At 34.7% G+C, this 20,819-nt stretch overlaps 3 protein-coding genes and 1 long non-coding RNA gene across 4 annotated transcripts in view; 1 reads left to right on the forward strand and 3 right to left on the reverse strand.

The window, feature by feature from the left end:
• The window catches only part of LOC117205328 (balbiani ring protein 3), a 32,590-nt gene extending 24,487 nt beyond the window's left edge, over nt 1–8,103 (reverse strand). The window contains exon 1 of the mRNA XM_033443628.1: nt 7,618–8,103. The gene's annotated coding sequence lies outside the window, so the exon portion shown is untranslated. The remainder of the gene's footprint in view (nt 1–7,617) is intronic.
• Nucleotides 8,104–11,013: 2,910 nt separating this feature from the next.
• On the reverse strand, nt 11,014–12,137 carry LOC117205332. The gene is made up of 3 exons (XR_004487214.1): nt 11,526–12,137; nt 11,340–11,458; nt 11,014–11,266 (listed from the first exon to the last, which is right to left on the reverse strand). It is a non-coding gene; the product is annotated as an uncharacterized LOC117205332 (long non-coding RNA).
• Nucleotides 12,138–14,274: 2,137 nt separating this feature from the next.
• Nucleotides 14,275–15,819, forward strand: LOC117205331 (protein SEC13 homolog). Its single transcript, XM_033443634.1, has 3 exons — nt 14,275–14,665; nt 14,788–15,172; nt 15,248–15,819. The coding sequence occupies exons 1-3, from the start codon at nt 14,424–14,426 to the stop codon at nt 15,554–15,556; spliced, it is 936 nt and encodes a 311-aa protein (XP_033299525.1). The 5' UTR covers nt 14,275–14,423; the 3' UTR covers nt 15,557–15,819.
• Nucleotides 15,617–20,615, reverse strand: LOC117205329 (helicase SKI2W). Its single transcript, XM_033443631.1, has 11 exons — nt 20,446–20,615; nt 20,052–20,361; nt 19,301–19,970; nt 19,000–19,231; nt 18,572–18,825; nt 18,338–18,485; nt 17,980–18,258; nt 16,975–17,885; nt 16,528–16,886; nt 16,282–16,460; nt 15,617–16,216 (listed from the first exon to the last, which is right to left on the reverse strand). The coding sequence occupies exons 1-11, from the start codon at nt 20,470–20,472 to the stop codon at nt 15,887–15,889; spliced, it is 3,699 nt and encodes a 1,232-aa protein (XP_033299522.1). The 5' UTR covers nt 20,473–20,615; the 3' UTR covers nt 15,617–15,886.
• Nucleotides 20,616–20,819: the final 204 nt, after the last annotated feature.

The following is a 20,819-nucleotide window of genomic DNA, read 5'->3' on the forward strand; positions in this document are numbered from 1 at the left end:
ATCCTCCAACTCGCGAAGCAAACAATAGAAATTAATTCTGTATACCGTCAAACAGAGGGCAAAGGACCGACACGTCACGATGAAAATCAGCATCAGGAGGAAATCGCAAGGGAGCCGGTGTGTTCCGATCTGATTAACTCTCCGATGTGTCCGATTCTCCGATGAACTGCGAGCCAAAACGCGGATACTCGGCGATATCGGTCGTTCCAGATCATTTCTATGCCCCGTTGGCGGGTAGAAAGTTGGCTACTTGGTGGAAAAAGCGTATTTTCCACGCGCTACTAATGATACCAACGTAATGCTTTCCTCCTTTCGCGGCTCGCATTGTCGAACCGCGTGAAAAGGAGCGTTTTCAAACTGTCGCCTGGCACGCGACGGAACAAAGAACGAAGCCGGGCGAAACAGGTCGAGGGAAAAACGTCGTGGAGAAAAGGAACAACAGGATAAAGAGCGAATAAAAAAAAAAGGAAAGGGAAAAAAGAAAATGCAACGCCGGAATAACAGAAAACAGAGGAATGCTCGAACATTCCTCGAGCGAGCGTGACGCAACCCGTTGTTCGAAGCCTGGCTACTGTGTGTACTTTCTATTTGACGCGTGTGCTATTGTTGTCGCCGTTGAACGACGCTGTGCAATGGGGACGAAGGAAAACTGGTTACTGAATGCCATAAAAGCGGATGCCTTTTCGCGAGACGTCGAAAATCGTCGAAACTCTGAGGATGTGTTGTTCCATCATTGAAAAAGAAAAAGATTGAGAGGGGCTTTTTACTTGGGAACATCTTGCCCGACGACTCCTTTGAAATTTAAAACAACTATAGAGCGTTCTTGCACAATTAAATCAATATCGTTTACGTAGATTACTTTTATGTGTTCGTGAAAGAAACGTACAAAGATGCAGATAATACATATGATATGTAAAAATAAATAAAGCATTAGGATTGCGTTAGGATGCTTGCGAAAATTTTATAAAAAACCTTGCCCATCCTCGAAAAAACTAGCTGTCGATAACACATCTAAAAGTGAATGTCTTTTCGCGGGAAGCTCTAACTGGCTCAACACTCTGCATTTCTACTTCTGAAAGAACATCAAGCGTGATTCTTGACGTGGAAACATTTTGTTCGACGACTCATTCAAAATTCGAGAAAGATATACCAGGAACCATTGGTCCTGTCCTATGGGAGAAAGCAACGTATTGTAAGGACGTACAAGGGATAAAGGATTCATCCAGTTCGAATGAATACGGGATAAACGAGCGGCGGAAGCACACAGAGGTTCCTCTCTATTTTCGAACGAAAATCGCGATCCGGTCTCCTGAACCGGCGAATGGGGACGTTCCAATTTTCTACAGGATCTTCTTCGGGGTTGGCAAAGGTTTGGAAAAATGATGCAACGATACTTTTGTCGCGGCAATATCCCTCGATGTATGTATATCGTGTGTACTTAGTAAAAATGCATATATTTGGAAAAATTTCATGCTGCAGCTAGTGGATAAAAGTTTCGACGATAGCGTAGTTTTCGTGTAGATGGGCACTTGGGAGAAATCAGGACTTCGTTGTTGGATTAAAGTAACGTTAGTAGCGAAATTTTACAAGTTACCTAGTTATGGCTGTTGTGGAAATTTTCGCACGTTAGTATAACAGGTTTGATAATATGTACAAGTTTCAACTCTTATTTTTCAATACACGAGATGATGTGTTTTTTTATTATATTCATAATAAAGGTGTGTCGTGGAAGGATCGATACCTTTCTGTTTTAGCGTCATTTGTTTTGTGTTGAAGTCATATCAATCATTAGCTAGCAATCGTGTAATATGGGTCATACAATTTTATTACGGTCGTTTGACGCCTCAACAATTTGTCGCTATAATACAACTTTTATCAAAGTCAGTAATCCGTTATGCAAATACAAAGAGGATTACGGTGAATTCATTGGTCCCTCACTCCCCTCACCTAACAGCACCAGACATTTTCCTTCGGGAATACTTGAAAAGTAAGGCCTATGCAAACAAGTCCGGACCACGGTCATTCAAGATCTCAAATTCGAAAACTAATACGAAAGTTATTCGCAGCTCAGATCCAATGACCAAGAATTAATGATTGGGAACAAGACCAATCAACTTTTTCGTTATCTTTTCTCAACTTTTTCTCTCGTACAAAAGATGGCTCACATTTACGGATAACCCATCGAAATAGAAATTCAAAGTTTGATGTGATTAAAATACGCGTTGATATCGTTCGTGAAAAAAGGATCCAATCTCCTGTTCCAGAAAAAGCTCGAAGAAGACGCATATCCGCGTGTTTAATGATCTCGACCGCGCCCACAAAGGAGGATAAACGATTTCTTTGAGGAGAACCGCGACCGCTTTCTTCGTGAAACGCTATTGGAAACTCTTTGTGCCACTGGTCTCGTACCACGAAGACAAAGTCGGTGACTACGAATCGGTTGATCCGCGAATATACATGGCCGACCAAAAGGATCAAGGAACGCGGTGAAAATTCCGATTTTTTGGATAGTGTCAACGCAATCCTCGGGGTTGCAGTCCAGCTAGTTGGCTCGATAACAATCGAACGTAGAATGCAATAGGATACAATAGTATTTTGACAATAGTCGACAATGAAAGAACGTTTCGATCGGAAACTTTCGGTTCGTGCAAATGAACCAGCAGATTTTTAGTCCTTTCACATTTATGGACATATCTGGTGAAGCAATTTTGTTCAGACGATACTTGGAATAAGATATCTGATGCGTTTGATATTAGTATAGTAGTATTTAATATTTATTGGATATCATTATTTAGAATTGACAAAGTCACGCATGAATACACGTCTGGCTTAATAAGCGATTCTATAAAGTAACAAAGTTATTAATGAGCGTGCTAGGATTTTTACCAGATTTTTTAGAAAACATGGTAAAAGTTTAAGCCCAGAGATGGAAAAAGTCCATCCTTCGATTTCTCTTCATCTAATTTTTACTTTTCTCAAAAAAAAAAAAAAAAGATTTCGAACATTTGATGTAAATAGTAATTCTATAATATAATAGAGATATTGGCGAGCTTCCCAAAATTTTATCAGATTTTACAAAAGCGTAAAACACAATAGAAAAAAAAGCTGGCATTCGTAAATTTTTACTTTTATCGAAAAAGATCTCAAACATTTGATTTAAAATATGCTTGGATAATATAATAGAAGCATCGTGGAACATCCCAGATCTGTTTAAAATTTTTTTTAAGCGTGGAATAGTAAAAAAAATTAGGCTTGGACATGGACGACCTAGTTTGCCTGGGATGAATGGAAGACTATGTTTGCTTAGGGTTGAAAGTATAATAGAACTTACGGTTAGTGTTCTTATCTCTGCCACGCCAATAAATGAGATGTCTCAAACTATTTCTTACAAAGATCCACGAACGAGATACCTTGTGTTTTGTTGTAAAAGAAAACGCGAAATATCTGGTTCAGAGCATCGCATAAACAACATTGCATCACAAGATATCTTATCCACGAATACAAGAGGATTAACAGAGCGTCATTTCACTCTTTTGTGACACAGTTGGAACAGAGAAATGCAAAACGATGAAAACAAACGCAGAGTCGTTATGGGTTAGCAAAAATTAACATAAACGAGATAGTAAAACGATTACTAATGTCTCTGCCCAGTGACAAATACCGATTACGATTATTTGTGGAGCTCAAACTGCAGGAAACTGGCTGCTGAATATAATCAGGCAAGTCATGCATTCATTGAATAGTTCGTCACGACCAGTGAAATGTTGTTTATGAAACGTTACCTAATGGACAAATAATGAAATTAAACAAATATCAAGAACAATAAGAATGAAATGTCCAAAATGAGAACAGTATGATTTGTTATGACAATAGTAACGAGCTTCGATCTTGTTTTACGTGTCAATATTGATTAAATATACAATATTCTCACGTAATAAAATATAAAATGATGGAAGACTGGCGCGAAACTTTATAACAGGTTCGAAGTATCGATTCTCATTACTCGTTCGAGTAATTACTTGAAAATTGCAGCCATAGTCGGTTTCATTGCTCCAAAACGCGTTTCCGCGCCTCTAAAAGCACACATTGTAATTCTAGATGCGAGTATCATAAATACCAAAGCTGAATTTCTACTGGATCGAAATCCCTCCCCAATGAGAGTAGTAATTGTTTCCCATTTAAACAATCATTGCTGCACACGCTTCTGTGGTACCTCCATTTCCGAGCTTTACGTCGCGCGGTGCGACTAAAATATCTAACAAAATCGTTTCGTTTTGATCTTTGATCTATGCGAAACCTCGCACATTTTTCGTTATTTACGTTTGTCGGATATGCACGAACATCCACAGCTTACTAATTATAATTTAACTCATTCCAAATATATATTGATTTAACTAAAATCAAGTGAATAGTCAGGATTACTAGCTATATATAAGTCATAAATCATAAATCATAGAAGTATTAATTAAATCGAAGAAGATTTAAGATTAAAAGGGAGAAAATTCAACGTGCCCAAAATGTTAGGTAATATTGTCAATATTTCAAGATTCTCAACGAAAATGTAGTTTATCAATAGATATTGATAATATTGTATTACCAGTACAAATTGATCCTTTTAGTTGAGAACATTGAAATATTGGCAATATACAAGTTGTATCGTAACGTATGGGGTCTATTTCAGGAGTGGACAGGAAACGAAAAGACACTGGTAAAAATTCAAACAAACAGATGTTCTACCTATCCTTGTTTCAAATTTACAGCTACTTTTTTTGTTTCAGTAATCCGGAACATAGAAGGTGTCCCAAATGATTACTCTCGATCTGTATTATTCGATATACACCTGGAATTTTTGAAAAATTGCGAGATTCCTTAACACGACCACTGTGAGTTTGTGTACAGATCGAGGCTAACCATTTCGAGCATTTTCTGTAAAGGTAAACAGCTGCAGATTATTGAAACACAAAGATGGTTATAATTTTGGAACAAGATCAGATAGGACACATGTTCATTTTCATTGTTTTCGTGCCTTTTGTTCATTCCTAAAGTGACTCCCATATGTTATGATACACCCTGTATATTGATATTCTCGAGGCAACCTTACGAAGTCCCTGTCCAGAAGATGGAACACATGCGAACTTAAAAGACCGTTAACAAGCTCTAATAACATCGCGCCACGAACACGGTTCTCTCGATTCCCAACACGTAGAATCAGTCGCAATTTCGAACAGCCTCGGTGGAAGATTACATTCGCTATTGAACAGCATCGATTCCAGCGAGCAAGTACAGCCTTAACAAAAGACGCACGTAAGCCATGGCGAGGGAGGAATGCAAAGAAAGCGGGAATAATTAATACCCGGAGCACATCCTCGCGCAGGGAGACGTAAGTACGTGAAACATCGTGTTAAAGAATATTCTCTCACTCGAAACGCTGTGGCGGATTTGAGGAAAACACTGTACATACGCTACAGCTCAAAGGTATTCGAACACTTGTTTATTCTCGACAAGGTGTATTTTAATTAGAAAATTACGGTCAAATCAAACTGCAATGATTTTATCCTCCGTAATTGCTATAGCTACGTATAATAATACATTATAACTTGATTAAATTGATTTTTGAAGGTCACGTAACAATACAACTGACGCTTGTAATTGTCATGCCTTATAGAAGCTGTTCGTTATTTGACAGATTCTTTATCTCCACGTTCTTTGACTTTTGAATTATAAAATGGATTAAGGAGGGTCTTCTAAATTAATTAATAGAAGCACTTCCCATGTTAATAGAACTGGAGACATTTTTAACGAATGTATTAATACATATATATAATAAATGCTGAAATTTATTATTGCTATGTTTTTTAATAACTAATCTATATTTATAACCTGGCGATTCCATAAGAAAATATAATAGTAAGCGTTGCCTCAAATACCTAATTCATCATTATGGAGTTATTACTCGTACGCTTCGATAAAATTTACATACTGTTATTACAAATCGATCGATGCGTCCGGATGCTTATGAGCAATAGTGTACGTACAGTACATATGTGTAGACATGTAGAAATTGCATTCTTGCCGCTTTAGAAAGTGCACGCACAAGTGGACATGCTAACTCGTGGCTCGGTGGATTTCACAGGAATTAATTGACTCGGTGATTCGGCCAGACTTATCGTTGTGATTTACGCAGCGCGATTCCCATGAATTTCATGCGTGCAGCTTCCATAAGAAAATACGTGTAATTTCGGTATTGTAATTTCTAACGGGGAAAAAAAGAGAGAGAAGAAAAATGGAATAGAAAGATAAGAACAAAACGGGAACTATAATAAGTAAATAGAGAAAATCGCGTGCACGTGATCCGCCGGTTGGCCGAAGGTTTTTTCGGAGCGATCACAAAGCAAGAAACGGTGTAATTGCAACGTTACAGAATTACAAATGAAAATAGTCCAAGTTTAATTTTCGGCTTGAACGCCCCTAATATGTACGATCCGTGGAAGAATATTCGCTATATTACTGCATCTCAAGATAGGGAAGTAATTAACTTTTTAATAAATTTGTTGCTTAATACCGGAAGAAGATAATTATTTTTAATCTCTTCAATTATACTTAAAAATATTAAACAAGATAATATTAGAAAATATTTAACAACAACGTAAACTCCCTTTGTATCTTTTGAAAGAGGAACTCTGTATATCTACATGTGTACCAATATCCCCTCAAAAGATGAATATTTTATAAAGTGCAATGTACGTACGAAGAATTTCCCTCTTTTAATTTATTGTGGCATTTGGCTTTTTTAAATATTTCTATGTTGCTTGTAAGTTGTAAGAAAGGTACAATTTTAACGTAGAATAAAAGGAAATTGTTCGGGGAATAGGTACATGTATAATTGATATATGGTTAGGAAATAGCAGAGCTGCAACTTGAAAAGAAATTGTTCTAGGAGGATAATGCAAATTTAATGAACATCCCACGGATGAAGTCGGCGTTTTCAGAACGCGAGACGAGGCAGCTTTCGCGCGCGATGGAAATTCATCAAGCTTTACCGGAGCATTTTTAATCAACCAGAATAAGAAGATAGGTACACACACACACACACACACATTTTCATATGGTATATACATATACACAAGCGAGTCACTGCAGTTCACGGGCTCGCAAAGTGCTCGTGCTCTCAACTCAGAAGGAGTATCCCCTTCCGTAAATAAAACAGCGAATAACCGCGGCCAGAGAAGCTCTGTCTATTAAAACCGAAATAAGATCCACCGTGCGAAATCACGTACCATCATCTTCAAAATCCAAACGGCGTCGTAATCCACTTAAATTCACTTTGAAAAGAAAAGAGAAGGAAAAACATAGTTTCCAATTCAATTAGACAAGGAAAGATAAAGTAAAAGAAGCGAAACAATTTGCGTTAAAAATTTTCTAATTCAATAACAAATATATATACTCAACAAGCTTTCCCAATTTAAAAAATGTAAAGGAAGAACAGTTTCAATCAACTGGATGTCGATCCCACGGAACGCGACATTTCATAGCGAACGCAACGGAAAATCGAATGAATCGGATGAAAAAAAAAAAAAAAAAAAAACGAAGTGGAAAAATCAATTCGTGTAGACGTACCTCGATTTCTATAATTCACACGCGTGGAAACGTGCAGCCAATTAATCCTTCGTTCTCCGTGAAACAATCCGTAGATCTCCCTCGTGATCTTTTTTCTTTCTTCCTCGCACTGGCTCAACGTAGAAATCGCAAATATCGCGTAGATTTATACGATGATCGTTGCACTGAATCGCAAGCCGTTCCCGTTCGTAAAGAGAAAAGCAGACACGAGAGAGCAAACTTCGATTCGAAATTGCGGTACCGCTCACAGGTAACGCGCCTTTCGCCGCTCAGTCCGCGCCGAATGACGTTCGTATACTGTCCTGGCTCGGTGCGTTCGGCGGAGCCGGCCTCGTATGATGACCCCCTTCTAGAATTCTACGGCCCTGTCGACGTACGCCAGTCTCTGGACACCGGCGTAACACCAGGAAACGTGCAACGCCAATCCTACTGGCTTCGATCGTTTTACATCGAAAATTTCGTCGAAAAATTCCGACAAAATCGTTGGATTACCAACAATGTGCGATGCAGTACTGATGAATTTCTGAAAAATTTTGTTGAATTAAACATCTGGTTAAATAATAGATACATAGAGAAATATTTAATGCCTTTTTGCAGTTTTTTGGTACTGCTAATAGTCTATAGTTTCGTCTTCTATATGTTTTTATGAGATTTTTCAAGCGGTTTTTTTAAATTGAAATTTAATATCTTTAATAAACAAAAATTATAGCGTAAAAGGATTTTTTTAGTTAAAGCTAATTTGTTTTATAATAGCGAGTGAAATTACTTTTTAATTGGGTTTTCCTTTCTGTATTTAGTTAGCTAACTAAACGTTAACTTTTTCTCGACTTTGTGAACGGAATCGGTGTTTTACGGTTTTCACCAAAGAGTATCGAGAAAGAAATAAGGTGGTCGGTAATCCCTGTAGCTTAAATCGATTCACAGTGGTTTTTAAAAATATTCTACTCCATTAAAACTACTAAAACTAAAGTACTTAGTATTTTTAACTATAGCCACATGAAACTTTTAGGCAAATTTAAACTTTGCTTATACCCTAATGCAACATTTCGCACGAAATAATCACCTCCTGTTTAAATGATCCTCGTACTTCATTTATTACAAATAAAGTTTAAAATAATACTTTATTCACGACACAATGGTCTGTCAACTGACAACGTTCCTGGAACGATTTGTCACTCTGTAACATACCAGCCTGTCTAAAATATCGATCACGCCAACCGTTTCTCTATCACGCAGAGACAAGCTGCAAATATCTGTAGATCAACCGACTTCCCATGAAATGTTCCATACGTTTTGGTTCTGTTTCTATCAACCGGAAAGGTAAAACTTGATGATGATACGTTCGATGCTTACATTTCAATAATAGATGAAACGGGCGATCGATCGACCAGATGACCCAAAACCATCCGGAATTACACTGCGTCACAGTCAACGGCCTTTGCCTACGAAAGACTCGATCTCTTCGTCTATCACGATGGATCCATGTCCCTCTTAGCCTCTCCTACTTCGATACTTCCTATTTCTTCTTCTTCCCTCCTTTCCTTCTCGACTCCTTCTCTTTCGTTCTTTTTTTCCTTCAAGAATAGTCGGTGTGATACTCAGCGGGAGGAACCTTGGGAAAAATTCATGTGGCTCGCACAGACACGTCCGGAATTCGATTCTGGAACGTATTGCTCCTTCCAACTTTACGGTACTCCACGTAGTATTGCCTATAGATTGTAGACACGAAAAAGTGCGGTTGCAGCGGCCGCATCCGCAGGGAGGCGAACCAACACGGTAAGAAGCCGGGAGAGGGAGGAGATAGGCACTGGTAAAACTGAGCACCACCCATCTTTCTTACCTTCCATTTTTCTCACCGAAAGGATCCGGTGTAATTCTAGCGCGCACGCTGAAAATTAATGTGGTTCGAGCTGGTACGCGCGGAATTCGATCCAGCAACGACCCGCTTCTTCACCTTTACGGTACTCGCGCGATATCCTGGGCTATAACCGCCATGGAAATATGCAGTGAACCGCGCCCGTTTCGCATTGCCGTTTAGCTTTGCCGTTTCGCACGACCGTCCATTGCTCTCGTTCACCGGCCCCCATCGTTGCAAACGTGCAAACGAAACGGCGCTGTTTGGCAAGCGTAAACGTTCCATGAATTTCCTCTTCCTCTGGCGGACCACTTCTTCTCTTCCTCTGCGCGTTACCGGTTGCGCTGGAAAGATTGGAACACATTTTAGAATTTTCTACGAGAAGTTTCTCCAAAAAACAGAAATTCGAAGGAAAACCATTGCAGATTTAGCGGCACTAGCTACCTAAATACGAGCTTCAACTCTCTTGGTTTTTATGTAATCTACCGAAAAAGTGTAACACCTGCGGAGAGGGCGGTAAATAAGCTACAACGGGGGCGCTTTGAAGCTGGCTGGAATTTAAAAGCTTCTCTGTGTTTAGCCCTTTTTGGCATGTCAAAGCACGATAATATTGAAATGCAGAAGTAAACGAGTGTACTTTGATATACATTTAGAAAAAAAGATAAAAGGGCAGAAGAGATTGGTATTTGATCAAACGTTATTTAAATGGAAATTTAACGTTTAATTAATATCATTTACCCTCGAATATTGGGCAAAAATATTTCTAAACAGTACAAAATATTAATTACATAGTTCTACCTCGAACGGCAACTTTCGACCCTATACATAAATCATGAACCAAATATAAACTATACGTAGAACGTATCCATAATCTATATGTTCAATCAACTGCGGATCTACATTGTATTTCGTGCATCAAATTTATTTTATGGCGTGTTCAAAAGCAGATGTACATGGCATCAGACGCAGACGCGAATGTTACCAACTTAGAGAAGTAGGAGGGTACGAAGAGGGAGAGAGAAAGGAAAGCAGGGAGAGAAAAGACGAGAGACTTTTCAAGTTGTATGCCATTCCAACATTCCTAGGTGGCCCCGAGGCGCTAAACGGAGTACCGTCATCGCAAGGAAAGGCCCAGTGACCGACATTCCCCTTTCCATTCTTCCTGATACTCCTTTGCCCGGATCTTGCCGCGATACTAACGTATACACGGCGACGACCTGTAGCGGGTATCGTAACCGGAACCTCTGGAACCTTCGCCCTGAATTTCCGTACGAACCAGCCACTCTCTCGAGTACGAGGTCAAATTTTTCGGTTGTTGGGCTAACGAACCTTGGGAAAACTACGTCTACCGCTATTGATATATCGAAAGCATTCGAATCTTTTCTTGGCTACTAACTACGTTCATTTCCCTTCTATTTTCTTTCTGAAAATTATTACAAAGCAGCATACGATATTTTAAAGAAACTTTTAATTTACGTAGATTTTTAATATTAAAAATTATGTAAAGTTATAGATCAAAGACTCACGTTTCATTTATTCATTCTTTTTTTCTTGTCAATTTACATTATTAGATTCTGTTTTTTAATATCGTAATTATGACAAAATTAGATTAATATTGTCGTCATTTCTTTCTTCTCTTGGACTCTATAATTTTATTTCTTAAACTCCTGCAAAGTACTTATTATCCTAATATATTTTTCGTGTCTCGATAAAACAATATGTATGTTATTTATTTATATTTTTCAATAATTCACTTACTTCTTTAAGAAATAAGTGTTAATCACTTTTATGCGACTGGAATAGAAAAAGATGTTGTATTATTTTAATGAAATAAATTGATGCATATACCTACATATATGATAAGTACCTCGCTCGACTCGCGAGCGTCATTTCTTAAAAAGCCTGTATACAGTTACAACGTTATGTATCTTTTACGATCCATCCATAAAAATCCGGAGAGCGGAGACCTACATTTTCACCAGCATCCTGCGAAATTTAAATAATGCAATTTTAATAAATAATCACTATTTTTAACGTTGATTCGTTTCGTTACCGTTGGAAAAGAGCAACGCGACAAAGTCACGTTACACGGTAATGCTGCGTAATGCACATATGTTAGTGATAAGTGCAATTTCAGTTGAATCAAGCGAAGTTCATGAATGCTTTATATACGTATATGCTACACCTGCGCCAGGTACGAGTAGCAAACTTTTAGGACCCCGATACAATACCTTCTCCCTAGCTTTCAATGTCAACACCATTATCTTAGTTATGAAAGATAGTTTTGAAAATACATAACTTGAGAAATAACTTGGAAATTAATATCATTAGATTTGTTAAACTATTTCGAAAGTTTTCTTAGCAAATGTCAACTGCTATAACTTTTGTCTCTGTCCCATTTTCTAATGCACATGAAGCATATTACAAATTTGATTTGGAAAGAATTTGAGTCTGAATATTTGACTTCAAATTTCAATTTCAATTTGAATTTGAGAATTTACTTGTAATTTCATAATGTTCAATTTTAATTGCAACTTCTTTGCTGCATGATTACATTGCAAATCACACCAAAATAATAAGTGGGGTCCATAGTCACGTGGGACAGAAAAACGTATTGTGTGTGATAGATCTATTGTACATTTCGTCTATGGCCATATTCTCTTCGTCAGACATACGTACAAAGGTTTATGAAAATATTCGAACATATATTATGTGTGTTACACAAAAATGTCATTAGTACCATAATGAGAACTTACTATCATGATTATAATGTTAAAGTTTGGAACAAGTCTAAAAACGTACATAGAAACTACAAGATATTTAGTAGACTACTCTGTATCTCTGTATCTGGGCTATCTCCAAGCCTGTGCTACAAGCTATAACTCATATTTTGCAGAAATCATAAAAATACTTCCATTTATTGTTTAAAGTGAGTAATTTTTTACTAAATATATATTTAGAGTAAATATCCTCTAATTACTACATGCATTTTAGATTGATTTCAAAGACCAATATGATCATGATAATCGTATCTCATTACAGTACTAATAGAATTTCAAAATGTTTTATACATATAACGTATACAATATATTCATAAAAGTTTGCTATGTTAAGTGTTCAAATGCTTTCCTGAGCTACTATATGTACGAATGGAAGTTACTGGAGCGCGAAAGATCAACATAAGAAAATGGAAGTATCGAATTCGTTTCATTGATCATTCTGCTTCCATTGGTTATTCTACATAAATTCAACAGCGGATCCACGCGATACCTACTACCCGATCAATAAACAATTCCAGCCGTGATTTCATTACCTCCTATGCGAGTAAACGTAATTAGCGGTAACAGTAATTGTTACTCGACCGTGCAGCATATTGAAAATTTTATAGTACCCCGCAACGTTACGTACGTGTATATATCTGCACTTATATGTACGTATATAGGATCAAGAAAGTGCACATGTATATGTACATATGTACGTGTGTTCTCGGGAAACATATATCAATTATCCATCTTATCAACGCAACGCCAGGAGCCTTGTCATTATCGGCATGCCGGAAGGGACAAGCTTGCACGAACGTATACCATGTTATGTTGCACCGCAGTTTCGTGAATTATGATGAACTAATGACATTTCTGTACGTAAGGACGTTACACACAGTAAGCATGTGTTCTGAGTTGTGTTTTTCCGGTAACGCTGTGACGGTTAATGTTGGGATAAATTAATGATGGATGTCGCTCAAATATCCGTGAAATTGAACATCAAATCGTTATAATTTATATTAAGATGAGATAGTAATTAGAGTGAAAATATTCGTCAATTAAACCGTAATGGATTTAGATTAAATCAATCGAATAATGACCAGATTATTATGTTACCTATCAATTCCTGTCGTTTATCTCATTTATATTCTATTAATGTAACTATATTATAAATATCTTACTGTATGTATAATTTCGGATAAATTTTAATAAAATTAAATGGGATTTCTATATTAATTATTAATAAAAATGAAACATCGTTATAACAAATTAACTTGTTAGTTTATCTGTTAAAAAGTTCTCAATATTATGACTAAATATTATATGTAACTAAAATTCTTTCTCATTTTATTTTATTTAAATTTTTCTAATTTTAAAGCTTTTCAAAAGTATATGTAGTATAATATAACATTTCATTAACAGAACAAAAACGAACGAATTTAAAAGCCTTTACCAATTGAAGAATGAATGAAAAAATGAACATAAAGCGATTCCATTATCCAGCAACGTATTTTACGAATGATGAATTTATACTTTGTTTTCTTTAGTGACAGGTTAAATATTTGTACATGATCATTTTGAAATCGATCACAAACTCAATTACGAGTTTTATCACGCTTATGCACCATGATCATTGTTAGATCATGTTTAGATCATTTTATTCTAAATATGATTCTGCTCTGGTTTTTGGAAATATAGAATATGATTTATGAATGTTAATATTTAAGCATAAATTTAAGATGTATAGTATGATATTGTGAAAATGTGTAAATTATCATATGTTATTATAGTAAATCAATAAGAATAAAATTTAATTCCAATTTGATATAAGAAATTAAATAAATAAAAAAACTTTACTACATACCACGTAAAAAAGGTTATTAGTCCTTATGTATAAAGTCGTAGTGCTTAGTTTATAATAAGGGTACAACAAATATTTATATTCCTCATAATTTTGACAAAATCACAAAAAAGAATTTATATTCAGTTTTTAGACATAACGGCACTAATATTTACACACAAGTTGCGCAAAGTAATCATGCGTTAACAGCCAGTGCGCACATGCTTCCACGTAAGTGACAAGCATTGAACAGCTAGGACAACATAACCTCTTTGTCGCACCTACAATTGTATAACTTAATAATTTTCAGAATATAGTTAACAAAATTTGAGCAAAAAGTGTCATAAAAATGGTATCAGTTTTGAATACGGTTGATACCGGTCATGAAGATATGATTCACGATGCAGAGATGGATTATTATGGTTTGAGGTTAGCAACTTGTTCCAGTGACAACTCGGTTAAAATCTTTGATTTAAAAAATGGTTCACAAAGTTTAGTAGCCGATCTTAAGGGTCATGTTGGACCTGTGTGGCAAGTTACTTGGGCACATCCTAAATTTGGAAATCTTTTAGCGTCTTGTAGTTACGATCGGTATGTTTCAATTTGTTACCATTTTTTGATACATATAAAATATATTCCTTTTCATAGAGATTGTAATATATTAAAACTAACTATTCTGATCTGAAATTATTTTACTTTGTTTCTTGCAATAGAAAAGTAATTATTTGGAAAGAATTAGGAGAATGGACCAAGATTTATGAACACAATGGTCATGATTCCTCTGTTAACTCAGTGGCTTGGGCACCACATGAATTTGGCTTAATCTTAGCCTGTGGCAGCTCTGATGGTTCAGTGTCCATACTTATTAATAATGGAGATACATGGGATGCACAAAAAATTACAAATGCCCATACCATTGGATGCAATGCAGTGAGTTGGTGTCCTGCTATTGAACCCAGCTTTGATGCTAGTGGAACACAAAAAAATGGACCAATAAAGAGATTAGCCACAGGAGGTTGTGACAATTTAGTTAAAATTTGGAAAGAAGAAGGTGATAGGTGGATCGAAGAAGACAAACTTGAAGCACATAGTGATTGGGTAATACATTTGTCACTTTTCAAATTTAGAAATGTAAATTAAAAAAACAGTAATTTAATATTTTATTTCTTACAGATAAGGGATGTTGCATGGGCACCTGCAGTTGGACCATCCAAAGCAGCTTTGGCTTCCTGTTCACAAGATCGTCGTGTAATTGTATGGACCTCCAATGATTATACAAGTTGGACACCAACCATCCTTAATGTTTTCGACGATGTCATTTGGAATGTTAGTTGGTCATTAACTGGAGGTATATTAGCTGTTAGTGGTGGAGATAATAAAGTGTCCCTTTGGCGTGAAAATACAGAAGGTCAATGGACCTGTATTTCTGAGACAAATAAAGGTCAAGGAAATCTTAATAACACGGAACAACGTGCACTATAATATCTGAAAATAAAATATAGGATAATATTTTTTACTAATAAGCATTGTAAATTAAAAGAATTGTTCAATATTAATAACAATTTTATTCATTTACTTTGTACTCTTATCATATATCTATACATAAAAAAATATAATTTTCAGACCAAACTGAATTCCAGTACTTTACATCTATGGTAGAGAAATATTGTACTGTACATTTTTTGAACAGCATATGATTCATAAACGGTGTATAAATTATAAAAATATACATATATCTCACTGATCAAAGTAGAAAATATTCTGCACATTTACACATTTAAATAAATTATTATACATAGATTTGTTAAACGATTAATTTTGAGTATACAAGGATGCAGTAAAAACAATATCTCTTTTAATGACAGTAGAGGCTTCTTCCATTTTTTCCTTTAAAACGGGATCACCTATAGTAATGGCTGCATTTTTTACATCTCGTAATGTTTCACTCAGTTGTTGTATACATCGTACTATGATCCCTTCTTGTACATCCGTTTTCTCCATAATCTCGGCAAATGACTTTGCTTGTGCCCAGTCATAAACTACCTCTACTAAACCAAAGTTTAGTGGTTGCAACGTTACTAACTGATAATGTTGTTCTAAAGCTTCTAATTCGGCATGTATTTGCTTTATTATAAGACAATTCTGTAACCAAAAAATCTTTAAATGTCACAGTAAATAGTTAATTTGTATTAAGAAAATATATATACCTTCTTTAATTCTGGCGTTAAATTTGGTTCAATATCAGTTCGTTGTTGAAATATTAAAGCAGACAACAACGCTGCTATTTCAGCTGGTTGACGTACAGTTAACACATTTCTGAGAATAAGTTCGGTAATTAGTAATTCGTTATTTCCCATTTGTAAAGCTACACGACCTTTTAATGCAACTATAAAAAACAAGATAAAATTATTATACATAACTAATTCGTGTTGATAATCTGAAAGAAGACAAACCTCTTTCGTCATTATCTATATATCCCAAATCTTTAAGAAGTGCAACAGCATTTGCATATTCCGGATACAAGCTTAATCCTTCATCACTAAGTTTCAATTGTAGTTTATTCCTTTCGCTCTCTAATTCACTTCGTTCGTATACAACTTCAAAGTGCTCTTCAAAACTTACTATCTCTGTACAATTAATATCATACATAGCTTTCTCTAATTCGCATAAATGATTTAATTTCATATCGATATCATAGTTCATTCTCATTTGCAGATATGGTTGTAGAACAGAAGAATCGCGATAAGCTTTAAGAGATAATGTCATTAATTCTTCTATAGCTGTTTGCATAGTCTGACTGGGAGGCTCATTTCTAAAAATATTTCAAGAGTTTTGTTGTCTTATAAGTTATAAATTAAACGTAATCTAATTTTGCTTAATTTTAACTTCACGCTACTTACCTAAATCTTGATATTTGTCTTTTTTCCCAATTTGCCAAAACCATGTTGTAATCTGTTTTAATTTCACAATTTGTTATTTCCAATATATTCCATGCAGCTATAGTTAACACTTCATCTAATGGAATTCCAACTGGTACAAATATTTCCTTTTTCGTTAAAGCAACAATATCGTACCATTTATCGGACTTCTTAGCTTTCTCGCTCTTTTCTTTCAATAATGTTTCCTTGACAGAATTTGTTGCATCAGAATTTTTAAGGACTAATACCCTGTATTGTTTACTACCTTTATTCTGAACAGTGCTCAGTAATATAGCTAATTTATTATAATGACTTTCATATGATATCAACAATACTCTACCAGCTGTTAAACATCTTATTGCTTTTTTCTGAGTCTCATAAAAATAGGATTTCAGATACTTAAGATATTCTAGATACTCAACAGCTAGTCGATAAAAGTCAGATAAGTTTTTCTGTAGATCTGTTAATGGTGGCAATTTTGATAGTTCATTTTCCAATTTCTGCAATTGTATCTTGTAATTATTTTGGTTTCTAATTACTGGTGATTCTTTAAAAGATCTTCGCATCATTGCTTCAACTGTTACTGACTCATTTAGCCTTCTCAGATTTAGAACCATGGAATATGTTACTTTAAATTTAGATTCTAAGTTCTGAGCTTGACCACACATCATATTTTGTAACTCATTAAAATGTGGCACCAATGTTCGACACATGACTATAACCATTCCAGCTGTATCATGACCTCTACGTCCAGCTCGGCCAGCCATTTGTACATATTCAGAAGGATAAAGTATTCGAAAATTAGTACCGTCATATTTTTTTATAGAATCGAAAACCACAGTGCGTGCTGGCATATTTACACCCATTGCAAATGTTTCTGTTGCAAATAGTAACTGCAAGACCATAAAGGTGGTGACTTTTAAAATTTAAAAATAGTAAATACATTATGAAATTAAGGAAGAAAATATAGAATATTGGAAAACTGACTTTTACAACTCCAGTTTGAAATAACATTTCCACTATTTCTTTCAAAATAGGTAATATACCACTGTGATGGATACCAATTCCACTTTCTAATAATTCTTGCATCATAAGCACTTGCGGCAATTGTCTATCAGTACCTTTTAAATGCCGAATGTTATTTTGAAAGAAAGTTCGAATAGTGTGCTTTTCAGTCTCGGTTGTAAGGTCTACGTTTCTTAATAATATAGCGCTCATATCGCATCTCTTTCGTGATAACATAAAGACAACAACAGGCAACATGTTCTGGCATAACAAAAGTAATTGTTTATGCATGTTTAGATGAATAAGTAAAATTTGATCAATATATAAGTATTAATCCAACCTGAGTTCTTAAATGACTTATAAAAGCATTCCACAATACTTGTTCCTGTTTTGGAGTCATCTGTCGTTGCGTTGGTATCCTTTTAACATCTTTAGCATTTTTATTACTTTGATTTTTCGGATTTTGCGCAGTTGTTGCTTTGTACCACCTAGAATAATAATATTTATATTAAATATAAGATTATTCATTAAAAATTTATACACCACATTAAAGATAGAAATTATCATTGATTACCCATCTAATAGAAAATGACCTCTTTCATCCAATACTAAAAATTTGTTGTCCTTAGTTTTACCATCAGTTCCAGTGTATAAATAATGTTGGAGCGGTACAGGTCGTTTTAATGTGCTTATTACATATGTCTTTTTCTTTTTTGTACGACCAACCCAATCAGCAAATATTAAAGGATTGGGCACAGTTGCAGACAACATTACTAGAGTAACTGTTTGTGGCAAAAGGATCACACTTTCTTCCCAAACATGACCACGCTAACATAACATAAGATAATAAGATATATCATGATTATAAATATTAAATATAAATTGTAATATTTATATAGAATAATACAAATATAATACATAATAATATACAATATAAATATAATATATAATAACATATAATATAAATATAATATAACTGTAACATTTGGAATTTTTATTTACTTCGTCATTATTGATGTAGTGCACTTCGTCAAATATAACAAATTCTAAATCTCTTAAAACTTCTGATGCACAGTATAACATAGATTGTAAAATTTCCGTGGTTATAATAAGGCACGAAGCATTGGGATTAATTTGTAAATCTCCTGTTAACAATCCTACACTGCCAAACTTTCGTTTAAGATCGCGATATTTTTGGTTTGAAAGCGCTTTTATGGGAGATGTATAAATAACTCTAAAAAGAAACAAAATTAGTATTGCTAATTAACCAAAATATAATTCAAAATATAATTTGCAATTTTACTTTGTCATATGTTTCTGACTTAATGCAATAGCATATTCTGCTACTGTTGTTTTCCCAGCCGACGTGTGTGCGGCCACAAATACATTACAGCCTTCTTCTAATTTAAGAATAGCTTGTTTCTGGAAAGTATCTAACTCATATGGAAAACTCATCGCTAGTTCAGGAATACGTTTTTCGAAATCAGTTATTGGAACAGACACATCTATTTGTTCTGCCCATTTTGTCTTTGCAGTTTCCACAGGTTTTTTTGAAATATTTAAAATAGGAATATCTGCTTCCTCTAAGAACGAAGAAATTTCATCAAATGCTGCTTGTTCTATATCTGAAGTTTTTATTTTAGTTTCTTCTTTTGTTTCTTTTGTTTCTTTTGTTTCTGACTTCCAAAAATCAAATTCATCTTGTTCTTCCTTTATAATGGCCATTAAATTGATCTTATCTGCTATTTTTTCAATTTCATTTTTTTTTTCTAATTCTGATGGTTCCTGCTCTGTGACAGTTGTCGTCTTTTCTTTTGGAGTACAATTGTCACTTTTAAATTCTACACCTGCACTAAATCCTTTTGCCAAGGTTCTTAAATTGTTTTCAAAGTCTATTTCCTCCAGTGACGGATTCATTATTATCTCAGGTTCATCAAAACCACCAGGCCAGAATGGAATATTACTAGTATTTCCTAAATTTGTACATGTTCTTAATTTACATAATGTTTCAAAAAATTGCTATATTTTATTATAGAATCTTTTCTATCAAATACCTCTGATATTATCACTAGCTGGACCTGGTGCACGAGTCATAGACATAGAATTTCGTGCAGTTTCACCTGCTGATTTTGAAGGTACCTCATGCATCTCCCCAAGTTTCCCAGTAACAGGATCACGATCAAATTTTAATGTGGTACCAAGTGGTGCTAAGTCACAATCCAAAAGAGATAAAATATCAGGTTTCCTTGGCCAGTAACATTGTGTACTGTTTAGATGGTACATTGGAAGATTATCTAAACATTCTATATGCTCCCTTAATTCAGTTCTAATATCAGTCCAAATGGGTGGCAATACAAATTCTAGCTGTGAAGTAAAAAATTAGTTAAATAATTTATAAATTTTTTAAAGAATTTATTAAAAAATAAATTAACTTTAGAAAAAAATTACCTGTTGTTTATTAGCTTCTACATCCATCTTTTTTACTTTTATATCTATCCAATATCAGCAGAATACACTATTTCACTAATTTTTTCACTTTATTGGAGAAAACATTACTAAAAGCAAAATTTGATCAACATACACGTATAACGTATCATATAATAATACATATATATAATCTAAAAGATAAAAGCTAATAAATACCAATTTTTAATAATAAAGATGTGATATAAAAAGCAGTATTATTTATGTAATATATGTTCCTTTGATTTCAAATATGAAATAATTAAAACTATAATATAATATATATATATTATTAGGTCAATACAGGATTTTAATATTTTTATGAATTATAAAATTATAATTTATTTGTTCTGCCGAAA

Source organism: Bombus bifarius, unplaced genomic scaffold, assembly GCF_011952205.1.
Source record: "Bombus bifarius isolate JDL3187 unplaced genomic scaffold, Bbif_JDL3187 scf7180000007990, whole genome shotgun sequence".
Taxonomy (NCBI): domain Eukaryota; kingdom Metazoa; phylum Arthropoda; class Insecta; order Hymenoptera; family Apidae; genus Bombus; species Bombus bifarius.

Excerpts from the sequence above, each read along its gene's own strand:
- LOC117205331 (XM_033443634.1), top strand. The coding sequence starts at position 14,424 with ATGGTATCAGTTTTGAATACGGTTGATACCGGTCATGAAGATATGATT. Across the intron at positions 14,666-14,787 it reads GCGTCTTGTAGTTACGATCG|AAAAGTAATTATTTGGAAAG; the intron begins GTATGTTTCAAT and ends TTCTTGCAATAG. Across the intron at positions 15,173-15,247 it reads TTGAAGCACATAGTGATTGG|ATAAGGGATGTTGCATGGGC; the intron begins GTAATACATTTG and ends TATTTCTTACAG.
- LOC117205329 (XM_033443631.1), bottom strand. The coding sequence starts at position 20,472 with ATGGATGTAGAAGCTAATAAACAACAG. Across the intron at positions 20,362-20,445 it reads TAGAAGCTAATAAACAACAG|CTAGAATTTGTATTGCCACC; the intron begins GTAATTTTTTTC and ends TTTACTTCACAG. Across the intron at positions 16,461-16,527 it reads TATAGATAATGACGAAAGAG|TTGCATTAAAAGGTCGTGTA; the intron begins GTTTGTCTTCTT and ends TGTTTTTTATAG.